The sequence below is a fragment of the Sitodiplosis mosellana genome, unplaced genomic scaffold, assembly GCF_009176505.1.
Source record: "Sitodiplosis mosellana isolate CC-2019 unplaced genomic scaffold, AAFC_SMos_1.0 Smas_scaffold_7304, whole genome shotgun sequence".
Classification (NCBI taxonomy): domain Eukaryota; kingdom Metazoa; phylum Arthropoda; class Insecta; order Diptera; family Cecidomyiidae; genus Sitodiplosis; species Sitodiplosis mosellana.
In genome coordinates this window covers 10,908-25,670 of record NW_022602399.1, presented here as the reverse complement: position 1 = coordinate 25,670, position 14,763 = coordinate 10,908, and the positions used below count along the sequence as shown (strand labels likewise).

The 14,763-nt window shown below is 36.2% G+C and overlaps 5 protein-coding genes across 9 annotated transcripts in view; 3 read left to right on the top strand and 2 right to left on the bottom strand.

The window, feature by feature from the left end:
- Nucleotides 1-1,681: 1,681 nt before the first annotated feature.
- On the bottom strand, nt 1,682-5,076 carry LOC129580221 (sesquipedalian-1-like). 2 transcript variants are annotated; one of them, XM_055470442.1, is made up of 5 exons: nt 4,455-5,076; nt 4,247-4,340; nt 4,058-4,161; nt 3,667-3,810; nt 1,682-3,367 (listed from the first exon to the last, which is right to left on the bottom strand). In XM_055470442.1, the coding sequence occupies exons 1-5, from the start codon at nt 4,654-4,656 to the stop codon at nt 3,099-3,101; spliced, it is 813 nt and encodes a 270-aa protein (XP_055326417.1). In that variant the 5' UTR covers nt 4,657-5,076; the 3' UTR covers nt 1,682-3,098. The 2 variants fall into 2 exon arrangements, with proteins under 2 accessions (XP_055326417.1, XP_055326418.1); XM_055470443.1 differs by having other exon boundaries at nt 1,682-2,329; nt 4,455-5,072.
- A 77-nt stretch (nt 5,077-5,153) lies between these two features.
- LOC129580220 (cell cycle checkpoint protein RAD17-like) lies at nt 5,154-7,384 on the top strand. The gene is made up of 6 exons (XM_055470441.1): nt 5,154-5,292; nt 5,366-6,009; nt 6,108-6,421; nt 6,538-6,681; nt 6,749-7,067; nt 7,148-7,384. Exons 1-6 carry the CDS (start codon nt 5,278-5,280, stop codon nt 7,293-7,295), a joined length of 1,584 nt encoding a protein of 527 aa, XP_055326416.1. The 5' UTR covers nt 5,154-5,277; the 3' UTR covers nt 7,296-7,384.
- Nucleotides 7,385-7,517: 133 nt separating this feature from the next.
- On the top strand, nt 7,518-8,646 carry LOC129580222 (uncharacterized). Of its 2 annotated transcripts, XM_055470445.1 has the most exons (4): nt 7,518-7,593; nt 7,716-7,818; nt 7,888-8,145; nt 8,225-8,646. In XM_055470445.1, the coding sequence occupies exons 2-4, from the start codon at nt 7,800-7,802 to the stop codon at nt 8,521-8,523; spliced, it is 576 nt and encodes a 191-aa protein (XP_055326420.1). In that variant the 5' UTR covers nt 7,518-7,593; nt 7,716-7,799; the 3' UTR covers nt 8,524-8,646. The 2 variants fall into 2 exon arrangements, with proteins under 2 accessions (XP_055326420.1, XP_055326419.1); XM_055470444.1 differs by having other exon boundaries at nt 7,532-7,818.
- A 264-nt stretch (nt 8,647-8,910) lies between these two features.
- On the top strand, nt 8,911-11,982 carry LOC129580219 (protein sly1 homolog). The gene is made up of 6 exons (XM_055470440.1): nt 8,911-9,386; nt 9,500-9,662; nt 9,733-10,986; nt 11,140-11,287; nt 11,397-11,600; nt 11,763-11,982. The coding sequence occupies exons 1-6, from the start codon at nt 9,359-9,361 to the stop codon at nt 11,877-11,879; spliced, it is 1,914 nt and encodes a 637-aa protein (XP_055326415.1). The 5' UTR covers nt 8,911-9,358; the 3' UTR covers nt 11,880-11,982.
- A 76-nt stretch (nt 11,983-12,058) lies between these two features.
- LOC129580218 (nuclear pore complex protein Nup160 homolog) overlaps nt 12,059-14,763 on the bottom strand; it is a 10,963-nt gene continuing 8,258 nt past the window's right edge. For all 3 annotated transcript variants that reach the window (XM_055470436.1, XM_055470439.1, XM_055470438.1), the window contains 4 exons: nt 14,350-14,641; nt 14,060-14,275; nt 13,851-13,969; nt 12,059-13,756 (listed from right to left, as the gene is read on the bottom strand). In XM_055470436.1, the coding sequence (XP_055326411.1) occupies nt 12,171-13,756; nt 13,851-13,969; nt 14,060-14,275; nt 14,350-14,641 (2,213 nt within the window). In that variant the 3' untranslated portion in view covers nt 12,059-12,170. The remainder of the gene's footprint in view (nt 13,757-13,850; nt 13,970-14,059; nt 14,276-14,349; nt 14,642-14,763) is intronic.

Sequence of the window (14,763 nt, the reverse complement as noted above, 5' to 3'; positions counted from 1 at the left end):
TGCCATTTCGCATCGTTTTTTTTTTTAATTAGGCACAGCTGAATATCATGGCGACACATGAAGAAAAAAATTGTAAAACACTGAAATTTGTCTCTCTTTTTTTAAGAGAAGAATAATAAAATCACACACACACACACATACACCCAATACATTCCATTAATCTGTATGACAAATTGTGTTTAGTTTTTAAGTTTCTAATTTAAATAGTAATTTTATTTTTCAATATGAAAACCAATGTTATAAAGAATTTAAAAAAATCTATTTACGTACAAACAATTTTTTTTTGAAATTTGATGATTAAGAAATGTTAATTCACGATATAAAAAAAAAACAGAAAAATAATTTCATCCATCGAAACAACGGTGGAATGCATGAAATATGTGAGAAAGAGAAAAAGAAAAATGAAAAGTATATTATCTATGGAGAAAAAAAAACATGAAATTGAAAATAAAACTGATTGTTGTTTTGTATATGAAAAAAACGGTTGTTTATTCATCAATTTTGTCCAAGTTTTCCTTGGATTGTTACTTTTCCGCACGCCCATGTCGTGTGTAAAAGTATTGTAATCACTTCAAAACCTAGGTACCCCGAAAAACCATTTTTCTATCCATTTTCGAAACCAAAAAGCACGATACAGTGGTTATTTTGCTATGTTAATGTGGGTGTGTCGTACCCTGTACGCTGTACGCAAATTTTTTTTTAGCGCGATTGCTCAAACACCAGAATAGGAAATGAAATTCTGCAAGTACCAAACGTTTGTGCTTCGTTAGACTTGAAAACCATTAAATTTTCAGCCACCCCAGATGTACCCTAGGATACCTAGCCTATGAAAAACCTTCAAAAAATCGAACTTTTGTTCGGGAGGTACCCAAAATAGGCTCCCAGGTGGGTTTTATCATGCCCACCCGATTTATTTCATCAAAATAATAGGGGCCCCGGAACAACCTAGCACCCGCTAACCCACCTTTTTGGTATTAAATCGGTATGTTAGTTCAAAATTCCTTGAAAAATCGAACTTTTGTTCGGAAGGTACCCAAAATAGGCTCCCCAGGTGAATTTCATCACTCCCACTCGATTTATTTGATCAAATTAATAAGGGCCCAGGAAGAACCTAGCACCTGCTAACCTACCTTTTTCGTATCAAATCGGTATAATAATTCAAAATTTCTTGCATTTTTTGTTCTTTATTATGTTAAAAATCGCGCTTTTGTATGAGAGTTTCAAATCACTCCTTCGCTCATTCATGTTGTTCTATGGATTCAAAGGGCTGCCATATACAAAATACAATGTAAAAGAAAGACGCGTTATGATTTTGGTCAAGAAAAATGTGGTTTGTTTTTAAATGGTATTTTTTTCAACTCGTCACATTTTGTTCCATTTTTTTCAGTATTCAGACGACAATAAAGACAATCAGACGTTTTATTTCATTTGAATATGAAATCATCATCAAGATTTTCGGAATCATAATGCAATTTTCCATAAAATACATGAACGTACTGTTGTTTTTTTCTGAAAATTCTTATAAATTTCCTAGGCTAAATCTGAATAAAAGCTGAACGCTATGAAAATGGTGCGGAAAAGTTCGTCTTACGGAGGTAAGACTATTTATTTCTAAATTATTTCAGCTACTTATCCTATTTTCAGATTTTTTTCTCAGCTGAAATGAAATCAAACAAAAGGATTTTCATTTTATGATTCCTTGATACAATTTATTTGTTTTTTTTTTATTATTCACAAATCGATAATAAATTAATTGATCTCATAACTGTCTACTTCGGACAACAAATTCGTTGATAAGACTGAAATTATGTTCCGCATGTTTTAACAATATGTTTTAAATATACATTTTTTCGTCATGAAATGATTTTACTTGTCACATGTCTTGTTTTTATTCTACACACACACAGTTGAGACTTCGTGAAAATAAATCAAAATTCAGATATTTTAGCTAATTATTTTTTCCCGTCATATTAGCCTTCATACAATTTTATTTTCTGAAAAAACTAAATTTCGTCAACATATCAAATTTTTCATTCATTTGCCCGAAAAAAAAATATTTGCATCAAAATCTCAACTGTGTTTCGATTAAATGAACCTAAAGCTGGTAGCATCGTTTTCAACAATTGACATCATTTTATTGGGGGGGAAGAAAGGAGTAGAACCTGTGAATCGTTGTCGTAAATAGCTTCCAGAAAAAAAACAATGCGCTGGACAAAATAAAACTGGATGATTGATGAATGGTTGTGAAGGAAACGATTTCAACATCAAAAATGCGACTCCATCAATGTGGCCTTATTCTGTTCATTAAATTCTATTTTATGTATCGATTCTATAAAAAATTGTAATTAATTATGTTCAAGATCCCTTTTAAATGAAGTACAGCAAATGATGATATGAGGTATTCATTCATAATGTAGTTATTAGATATAGAATTGTGTTGTTAATAAACAAAATGGGAATACAGAAGTGTTTGAACTGAAGTGCAACATGAAATATGTTTCTTAAAAACGCAACATGAATCATCGCTTCAATTTTATGCATGCAGTATAAAAAATGGGAATTTCGAATGTGGTTTTCTGTGTTATCATTTCTGCGGAAATGATAAGCGATAATGAGTTAATGTATTCAGTGAAGTTTTAGAACTTGACCAATGACATTTGTTGAAGATGACTCTTTTTCGCGGAAAATACAAAAAAAACCACCATCGAAATTCCCATTTTTCATGCTACATAAAAAGTTTCATGCTGCGATTCAGTTCAAACACTGTACTGCATTGCCATTTCTATTCTCAGCAACACAATTGTGTTACAGGTTTAATATAATCCAAGCATCATTGACAACGGACTTTTCTTTCGAAAATAAATTTTACAACGAAAAAAAAGAAGAATAATTCATCCTTAAAAGCTAATTTCCATTTTTAATACCAAATACAAAAAAAGAGCAAATGAAACATATATGATCATCATGCAACCAAATTTGAAAATTCCATCACATGCTTTGCATATTCATTAACATTACAGTATATGCTATATCAAGTAGGTAGTAACTGTTATCATTATTATTATTATATCGGGGGGAAAACTACTTAAATTTTCATTTTAGAATTGAATCAATGGTTGTTGTGCTAGTTCTTTAAGTCGTCGTCGTTCTTTTAGGTCTTGCTCAATTTCACGGCCAAAGGCCTCATGCACCGTTTGAAAATTGAACTCGGTGTGAGATTTCAGCTTACTGTCGCTGGATGCAGTTAGATTGGATGGAGGGTCACCACAACCGACCGGTGATCGGTTAGCAAATGATTGCTGCAACGACGACGACGACGACGACGATGATGTTGCCGATTTGGAACCCATCCCACCACCGTTAGAAGCTATAAGTATTTTGTGCATGTTTGTTCAGATAGAAACATATATTCGTTTTTGGTTACAATCACATTTTGCATTTGCGGTTATATTTGGGGGGAACGCATACACGCAGACGAGCCACAGAGTTTGTTTTGCAGAAAAGTAAATAGAAAGAAAGAAAGAAAGAAAAAAAAAATAGACACAGATAATTTAACAACATGAACACGCACTCATTTAAGCCAAGTGATGAATAAATTAAGGCAATTATCAAAACCAGTGGTTTAATTAAGATGATTTAAGTGCAATTGCTGTTTCTTTTCTTTACCTTGAGTATTTGGGTTTGAGTTCGGTGCAGTTACACATTTTGGAGGTGGAGGTGCTGGTCGTGCTGGCCGATCAAATGGATTTTCGCGTTGATTACGTCGCGGCGGTGGCTTCGGCACCGATTCGATCGAACAATTTGTTGAATCTATAAATAGATCGTGTATTTCAATTTGATACGAAATGAAGTGAACAAAACCAGTCAAAAATAGCTTAAATTGACCAAATGCCGTGCAATTTACAGCGAATATTTAATTAAGCAAAGGAAAATCAATGGGAACAAAGCACAAAAGACATAACAATTTCAATATGTATATACAAAAATTTTAATTCGCTAGCTAGTTGGACGGAACAATCAGCAGGGAATTGTAGGAGTTTTAATTAGTCTTCTTTACCCTTCGACTTTTCGATTTCGTTCAGCTGTCGCTGCAGTTCTGCAACCATCAATTTCATGTATTCATAACCGGCACACGTCAATGCTCTCATCCATTGCTCCATTCTGTAAATCATCACACCCATACACACACAAACAAAACGTTCATTAGAAGGTTTTCTTTACCTTGAGTTATATTTTTAAGACTCACATTTCTTGTGTCTCTGCACTCAGATAATACGTTCGATTGTTTATGCCGTGGAATATAAGTTGAAAACAATAATGTTCAGCCTCTTCAGCCAGTTCTAAAAGCCAAACAATAACAAAAAAACGAAGACAAACAAATTTCAATCATATGATGTTGGTTGTGAAAGGCAGGGCAAATGCAAACATACACACACAAATTGTACGCAACAAACCTATTGTACATCCTTCTAAAATGATTACTCCAATCGGTTCACGGTCACCTTTCTTCTCAAAGTAGAACAGTAAATTGCCTTTAAGTACAAAATATCGCCGTTGCCATGATTTATTCACTTCACCACGCTTCTGAAGCCAGCCCTCTAGATCGATTGGCGGCGATGTCGCAAAATAACACAAATTCTTCTCGTTGATTTTCATTTTTTTGTGAACTAAATAGTTTTTGTTTCGTAATTTACTTTCAAACAAATTATACAAGTTGATTATTTGCTTCGATCAGCACTGTTTAACTGGGAATACGTGTTTTTTTTGCAATTTGTGACGATTATTCTCTCCTAAATTCGATATTTCAATACTAAAAATACACTGATTACTCATTTACGATAAATGCAGATCTGACACACACAAGACACATTTGTTTATCTTAGACAATTGTTTAGATAAAGAAATAAAAGCATGAATAAAATTCGATTGCTTGCGTTGCCACTATTCAATATTCAAAGATCGAAAATCGCGATTCGACTTTCTTTTATTTTGTTTTCAATGTTTTTTCGTTCATTGTTGTACAATAAACCATTGTGCGTGTTATTCTCATTCCTTCACTTGAGACACTGACTGACTGACATAATACGCTAGAGTAAGGGTGCGTTCACTAAAACACCATAGTGAATCGAACAAAGCGATCTGTCAAACGTTGTTACAGAGTCAATGCCAATGGACATTCAGTCAAAAATTGAATGTCAACGCATTCAACAGTTGATTGGATAGAGCGCAGCATAAAATTCCCTTGAAATTGTTTATTCCGAGAAAAGTTCAGTGAAAATGGCCACAAAGCAGGTAAAATAACAACAATTCATAACGAAGTTGAAGTATTTTTTCGTTTTTAATTGAAAATAAAATATTCGTATAGAAAAAGTGGTTCAAATCAGCGTTTGATGCGCCACAATCCCCTGCAGTGAACACACAAAAACGGCCGAAGATGCAGAGTGTGTTTTCGAACGAGGATGATTCGATTAATTTTAGCGAATTGGATTTATCGAGTCTGGACAACAACAATCAAACGACTGCTGAAATTCAGAAACCCACGGCTGAAGTCACCATGATTCATACCGATTTCAAATCATCGAATTGGATTGAGAATTTTGCACCACGCACCAAAGTGGACCTCGCCATACATGCGAAAAAAGTCGCCGAAGTTGAGGATTGGTTTCGAGTGATTAAAGACAAACGAATGAAAAATGCTGCACCTATCGTTTTGGTGACTGGGCCAAGTGGCAGCGGCAAATCGGCTACAATCAAAATCATTGCTCAGGAATTTGGATACACAATCAGTGAATGGGTCACTCCAATGGATCTGGAACATCCGCGTTATGATCGAACTGACAATGATAAAGTGACATTTTCGGAAAGCCAAATCGACAAATTCACACAGTTTCTGTTCCAATCGTCACGATATCGATCGGTATTTGATACAGCAACAAAACGGCTCGTTTTGGTTGAAGACTTTCCAAACATATTCATCAAAGATCCGAGCAGTTTTGAGGAAGTTTTAGAGTAAGTTTCATGAACATATTTTTCTGATTCAAACAGAGAATGAAAAATAATTAATTTTTTGTCTTTCTCTCCTATGTTAAACCTTGTGCCACTTGCAGAAGATACTCCAGCTACGGTAAATCACCATTGATTTTCATCGTCGCAGACACAAAATCGCGTACGCTCAACATCAGCTTCAATTTGTTCACCGATGAAATTCGAAGCCGATTCAATATCACATCGATCAGTTTCAATCCAGTGGCTGACACAATGCTGAAGAAAGGACTGAAACGAATCTGTGATATTATGGGGCAAAATGGTTTCAAAAAATACTACACCGAACCAAGCAAAGATACAATCGAATCGATCGTTTTGTCGTCGCAAGGGGATATTCGCAGTGCGGTGATCAATTTACATTTTGCATCTCAGAAAAGTGAGTGGAATTTCTTCTACCATGCCATCGATTCTATGAATAGAACAATGTTGAACGTAAATTTTTTAGAAACAAAAAAAAAAAGAAATATCTAAAAACGTCGATTTTTCTTCCAGATTCCACAATGTTACCAGTCCAGTCTCTCAACCTTAACAAGAAAACCAAAAATACCAAAAAATCTAAATCAAAATTAAAGTCTTTAGGCACTGATGAAAATATCACCGTTCTACACGCTCTCGGTCGGGTTTTCAATCCAAAATGTGAGTTAATGAGCTAAAAAAAATTTAAGCCAAAGAAAACCGTTGTTATTTCTTCGCTATTTCACAGACAAAGAAGAAGCCGATGCACTTGGCAACAAAACATTCCTACATTCACCGGATGAAATAACCAGTTTGCTCACAACTCAACCGACCACATCGATAAATCTCATACACCACAATTACATTACCCACTTCCAGCGGCTAGAAGAAATCATCAGTGCCATAGATTGCATCAGTCATTCCGATGTTATGTTGAATGAATGGCGTTCGGATCTGTGCGCAGAAATCGGAGTTGGCCTTGCTGTGCGCGGTGTTATGACAGCTAATGAAAATCCTGTCACGGGCCGTTGGATGCCAGTGAGAAGTGCCAAAAATCAACTTAAAACGTATGGATTCATTCCAATAATCTTGTTTAGTTTTTCATTTTTCTCGTCCAATTTATTGAACACACTTCTTCCCTTTGTAGAAATGAATACGATAAAGAGCGCAAAGACTTCGGAATTTCACTGCTTGTGTCATCAAACAACTTTGCCTGTGATTATCGCACCTACATCAAGCTCATTCCAAAAGTAGAAGCAACTGAAGCCCTCAATACCACTGAAATTATTGAATAAACATCCATTCTGTACGGAATTATTATTTTCAATGTGTAATTTTTCTCCGTTGTTTATGTGTTTTTAATAAATCAATTCGTTCAAATCAATGTGAAAATTATATGTTGAAATTCAAAATGCATGTTGTCACTCTGTCCCAACAAATCAAGGGTATGTTTAAATTTGTGACAACATTTGAATCATATGTATGAAATTTTGCTAACATCAGCAGCTTGTTTACAAATAAGGAATGCAATCGTTTGCATTTGACATTTGCGCACGATGGTTGAGCGACTGTGATTTTGCAGAAAATATTACGGTTTATTTCGTTCGATTGATAAAAGTTGATTTTTTTGTAGCAATGCTCGAATAAATTCCATTTATAATTATGAACTTTTCGAATTATTAAGTAAGTGAGTTATTATTTCCATCGTGTTTCAGTTGTTCGGAGTCTGTAAAACGGAATATAACATCAGTTTAGAATATTCAATTTGTTTCTTCCACTTTTGAACATTGAACGACACCATGGAAGAATACGAAGCATGTAAGTTATAATAAGATAGTGGAAAAAAATGCTATATTCCACTTATCATCTTCATTGTTACCACCATAGACATCGATCAACTGCCCGAAAAACTTTTAAAAACTCTCGAAGAAGCTGATGGGCATCCGGCATCTGAAGAGGAGCTTCGTGAAATTTATGAAGCACACAAAGAGCTCAAGCGAAATGTTGAAAAACTCAAGCAAGAAATGAATGATAAAGTGGAAAAGATGCAAGTCATAAGTGACAAATTAAAAACGGATGAAGATGCGAATGCATTAGATCTGGTGACCAAACTGATGCAATCATGTGGAATACCGTGTGATGAAGGTGCTGCACTATTGTTGCTTCATGAAAATTAAATATATTGGGTAAATAACTCAAAATCGTTCATTCTTTCCCAATGCAGGAATCAATGAACTATTGGCAAACGATAGCCACTCATCCATCATCGGCAACGAGATAAATGAACTGAAGGAATCATCTAAAACTGAAAAATCTATTGCAGCTGCGGAATCCATTGAAAACGATGAGACAGAAGAATGCACAGATTGGGAGGATGGTGCTTATGGTATAGACTTTAAGCAGATAGAAAAACTTAGAGAAATCCATATATCTCCTGAAGCCAACCGTTTCAAACTCACAACACGTAGCCTACCACGTAGCTATGATTTAGAAGACACGAGCTCTTTCAATGTTCATAAATGAAGAGAAAAAAACCATTAGCTGTGTATCAGATTTAAAGATGAAAATTCTGTGTGGCCAAAACTTGAAAAAGTACCAATTTCTTATGAAAGACATCAATTAAAATTATATTAAGAGTACCAAAAACCAGTTGCATTTCAATTGACATATATGGATATACTTGATTTTGGCGATTGAAACACATTCGATTTGGGTAAGATATATTTGCCAAAGGCGTATAGCGGTTCTTTCGTTTGCTGCCAACTTTCCATACTGGCAACATACCACTCATACAATGTGCACATTCCATGTGATTTTTTTCCCCTCGTTTCTCGTTGTGTATTTGTTTACAGCATAAAAACGTTAGGCGCTCGAGTTGAAAATTTCAGTTTAAATGCGAATAGTTGATTAGATTGTCGCTTGTACTATAAACACACAATTATCAGAGGATATAGTGCGTTAGGTCGTTGATTGCGTTGCGCAACCAAACGCAGTGTAGACGTCAGTTTTACTTGTGACGTTTCATTGGAACGTCAACGATATGTTTTGTCTGTCGACAGTATATATTTTTTTTGTTAAAATATAAGTTTCTATTTGAGAATTAAAAAAAGAAGTTTTAATCGCATGTAATTTGTTATAGCACAAAGGAAACTGTGCCTATTCCATCAAAATTTAAGAGGTTTCTTTTTGTGATTGTCAAAAAATTATCCGAAATTAAATGAATTACATCGGCTGATCAACTAGTTTACCACAGACAACTAGCCTACATAAAACATTTTAATCAACTTATTATATTTGATCAATCTTCGCCTCAATTTTCTAATTTCCAACGGGGAAATCTAATTGATTAATTGTAAAAATGGTTTCGTTACGCGACCGACAAATAGGTGAGTTGGAGGTTTATTTTGAATTAGTCTAATTCCAAGGGACTGGATATGACGTGTAACTTTTTGTAAATGCCTGAAATGATGCAATAAATATATGATTCGATTAATTACAGCGGCTATTAAGCAAATGCTAAATTTGAATGTAAACAGCACAACAAAAATATTGGCATCCGAGCCCGTTTGGAAGGTGTTGATCTATGATCGTGTGGGTCAAGACATAATATCACCACTAATTTCCATCCGTGAACTTCGTGAACTGGGTGTTACTTTGCATATGTGAGTAAAAAAATGCACAACAATTGTCATTGATTAAACCAAATTTGACGTTTCGTTCATTCGTTTACAGACAATTACATTCCGATCGTGATACGATTCCTGAAGCGCCAGCAGTATATTTCTGTGCACCAACCGACGAGAATCTGGGTCGAATTGCCCAAGATTTCCAAAATAGCTTGTACGATGTATATCACTTGAATTTTATTGCACCAATTTCACGGCAAAAACTTGAAGATCTCGCAGCCGCCGCTTTATCAGCCGGTTGTGTGGCAAATATCCACAAGGTATACGATCAATATGTGAACTTCATAACACTCGAAGATGACATGTTCGTGTTGAAGCATCAAAATAGTGACTCATTGTCGTACTATTCGATCAATCGTGCAAATACCAGTGACACCGAAATGGAGGAAATGATGGAAAGCATTGTTGACAGTTTATTCTCCATATTTGTGACCATTGGGAATGTGCCAATCATTCGAGCATTGAAGGGAACGGCCGCTGAAATGGTGGCTCGAAAGTTGGAAAAGAAATTACGTGAGAATTTATGGGATGCACGCAATAATTTGTTTCACATGGACGCAACACAGGCCGGTTCGTTCAGTTTTCAACGACCATTGTTGATTATTCTAGATCGTAATATCGATATGGCCACACCGTTGCATCACACCTGGACGTATCAAGCATTGGCACATGATGTTCTTGATTTGTCCCTCAACCGTGTTGCGATCGATGATGATGACAACAAAGAGCACGGTGGTGCCAAGCAAAAGGGGAAAAAGTCGTACGATTTGGATATTTCGGATAAATTCTGGAAAACTCACAAAGGTAGCCCGTTCCCAACGGTGGCCGAGGCAATTCAAGAAGAACTGGAACAATATCGAAACTCAGAAGAGGAAATCAAGCAGTTGAAAACCACAATGGGCATTGATGGAGAGAACGAAATTGCATTTGCAATGGTCAATGATAATACGGAAAAACTGACCAATGCTGTGAATTCATTGCCACAACTTATGGAGAAGAAGCGCCTGATTGACATGCACACTAAGGTGGCCACTTGCATTTTGAATTCCATCAAATCGAGGCGATTGGATTCGTTCTTTGAAATTGAAGAGAAAATCATGTCGAAACTTACACTCGATCGTCCGCTGATTGATATTCTGAAGGATTCAGAATTTGGACAACCCGAAGATAAAATGCGTTTGTTCATTATTTATTACATTTGTACACCGAATATGCCCGAAAGCGAAGTCTCCAAATATGAAGCGATTCTCAAAGAAATCGGATGCGATCTATCTTCGCTGCCTTACATTCAACGTTGGAAGTGAGTTCCAGTTTTAATGTCCATTTACAATATTTTGTTGCGATTTTTATTATTCATCGTAGAATTTCCGAAATTAATTTTTCTGAAATCGAAAATTCCGTTCTTCACAAATACCAACCATTGGAACTAATGAGAAACTTTTTCCCATTTCAGGAGTATTATGAACCGCTCAAATGCACTCAATCAACCTAATCAGTACGAAGGTGGTGGCACTAAGACCGTTTCCATGTTCTCGAAATTAGTTTCACAAGGATCGTCATTTGTGATGGAAGGAGTTAAGAATTTGGTCGTTAAACGACACGTAAGTATACTTAAATTGGAATTCTACGATCCACAGACATTTTTCTGTTTTATGAAAGTATTTTTGAAAGAAAAAATGTAAAAATCAATTTCTTGTCGTTCCAAAATAGAATTTACCAGTAACGAAAATCACGGAACAGCTTATGGATTGTCGCAGTGGTAACGATAATGATGACTATCTTTATTTGGATCCAAAACTATTGAAACGTGGCGATACATTGCCGAAAACTCGGGCTCCATTCCAAGATGCAATCGTATTTATTGTTGGTGGTGGTAATTACATTGAATACCAGAATCTTGTTGACTTTATCAAGGTGAGTGATATTTTGCAATCATTGTGTATTTGCGATTGCGATTAATAATTGCAATGCAATTATGCCATTTTGAATTGTCTAATGCTACTTGATTATGCATTCTAAATTCAATTGGTCATACCCTTTTCCAACTAATTCCTTTGTTTCCATTCTTTTTATCAGCAAAAACAAACGGCAAACACGAATAAACGTATAATTTACGGTGCATCGACACTGTCCAATTCAAAGCAATTCTTGCGTCAGTTATCGTTGTTGGGTCAAGAGATTAAGGACATTTAAATTCAATCCTTTATTTTAAATCCTTATATATTTTTTTCCTCTTTATTTGATGTTAAAATAATAAAATATTCGAATAAAAATTGCATGTTTTGATATTACTCAATCACAAGGTGAGTTTTTGTAGAAGAAGAAGAGAAAATGTTTATTTGTAGCAAACGATACAATGAAAAACTTGTTCCTTTTCATTCTATTTCGAATAATTTATTTCGCAATTCATAGAAGAAAAAACAAAAAATTCCTTAAACAAATGTAAGATTATCTTACAAGCTACTTCAGTTTAAAACACCAAACTTAACGGGCCGCATTGACAACACCGCGAATATATTTAATTTTATCGAACGAAACGCGATCGGCTGTGGTGAGGTAGTTGTTAACCACATTGGACAGTTCTTTATGGCATTCTGCATATTCTGCATCTTCATCGCTGTTCAATTTCAAATTGTGTAACAGTGAATCGACGGTGTTAACAGGGAAACAAAGTGCTGATGTTGTTGCGTGCAGTGCATTCTTTAAGCCAAAGTATTCGCCTCCAGTGTTGGTCATCGCTGCAATATACTCCTTGGCTAAATCAGTTGCTTCAACCAGGCGACCATGTGTCACGTACAAATTCAATAATTCCGATGCATTTCGCTTGCGATACGACAAGAACAGCCAATGTGGCAAAAACTCTCCCAATCCCAGTAGTCGGTTAGCAACAGCTTTGTGTAGCGTTGTCAAACCTTCCTCTTCATTCTGTGCAATAAGTCGCTGTAGTAGTTGCCAGGCCATGTCACCGGGTGAATTTTTCTGCGGAATGTCGGCCAAATCGTTTTCTTGAAGCCAAGCCCATGAGTCATTGGAACTTTCATCGGTGGCACGAACACAAGCGAATGCCAGCCCATGTAAAATGTTAGCGATGGGTTTTTCGAAGCTATTGGCCAATTTAATGGCATCGGTATAGAGACCAGCATTCGACAGAACGGAAATTACATCATCTGGAGTTGCGTTTACAATGGTGCTCAATTCCTTGCGATGTTTAGCAAGTGTTATGATGGCATCGGTTAACAACAATTCTCTTCGAATTTCAGCCAATTCGCTCACAATTACTTTTTGCTTTGGCACCACTTCGGCATCGACTTCCATGTCATTTTCATCGTATTCGTCTTGAATCTCATCGCTGATGACCGGTCGAGCAATCCAACGATATTCGTCATCGGCCAAACTCAATGCCGTTACACATGCCAACAAACATTCGTAGCGATGCTCGAGGCCAGGTAGTGTTTTCGTTTCCAATTGGCAACGCAATGCTTGTTCGTACATAACCGACGCTGCCTTTCGCATTGTGGATTTCGAAATGTAGAAGGCGTAAAGGAAATCGTAGTAGATATTATCTTCGATTGCCATCGAACGGGCACGTGATTCGATAATGTTCTCCAGTTCTTCTTGCAAACCCAAATATGGGAACTCCATCAATAAATCCAAACGTTGCTTCTCGAACAAACAAACAACCAATTGACGCAAGCAATCTTTACGGCGTGAGGGTTCTGTGTTTGCAATGAGTGAATGATATGCCTCTTCGTAGTGCTCTAGGCTTAAGTGATTGGCAAAAACAATCGATTGGAACATAGCCAATTGAGGGCTTAATGGATCAAGCTCGTCAATAGCCGCTTTTGCCAATTGTATAACACAATCTTGGGATGAATACTGTTCAAAGAGCTGAATTACACGCAAATAGTACTGAGTAACAGCTTCACTTAAGGTTAAATCATCAGCCGATTGTAGGATGACTTTGACGAGGAACGCTTCTTGTTTTACACCCTTTGCACATTGCATGAACAAATCGAATGCTTTGTACGGTTCACCGTTATCGAGCAGCGACACAGCGGCGATGAAATGACCTGAATGAAGGATTGAATGGAAATGATGCGTATTATTATCTATATATTTCTATGTCTATATCCATATCCATATCCATATTCAAATTTAACTTACGTGAATATTTATTCCATTCACACCAGCTATTGAGCAAACGAACGTATTCTTGGATCAAAATATGTTGACAGCTTCCAATCAACCATTCACCAAAAATGAAATTTCCATCAACGGCCCATCTGTTGAGCAATGGTTTAAGAACAGTTACAAGAAGAATTCAGCAAAAGAAAGTTACGAATATATTCATTCAAATTGAAAGAGTTTCTTACAGTAATTGACCGACGATCGAAGCAAGCGGCAGCAGTGTATTTTTCCATTGGAAATCGGTGATATCTCGGCATTGATCTTGAAGTAACATCCAAACACCGGCTTCCAAGCCTTTTCCTCGCAGGAATTGCTCCAAAAGTGTAGTTGGATGATTTGGACGACTCTTGTATCGACAGTCTGACAGCTGCAGCGTTGACAATTTTTGAATGCTTGCATCCCTATGATAAAGAAGTAAAAGTGAAGTCAAATCTTTTGAATCGAAAAGTACGAAATGAAAAAAAAAATATCTTACAGATTTCCAGTTGTTGGTAGTGTTTCGGAAGTTTCACAAATCCACACCATGACATAGTATGCCTGAACGAAAACAACTGTCTCGGGCATACAATCTGAGCGAATATATTCCAAAGTGTCGATGGGCAGATCGCTGGAGTCAATAAGAATTTGCTGCAAAATCAATAGGTTTCGGCACAATGCATAACGAATGACGGCGATTTGATGCAAAGATTCAGCAACCAGAGAGATACCTGTGTCACTTCTGAACAAGTGACCGACTGACAAAAAACCACGGGATGTTTGCAAAACGTCTAAAAAATTGAGAAAAAATGGACATTTAGTTTGAAAGTAACTTGAAATTTTTATGGATATTTTGAGGAAATTCGTGGGTCACTGTCACCACTTCCACAGATTGAAAATATTATCCGTAACG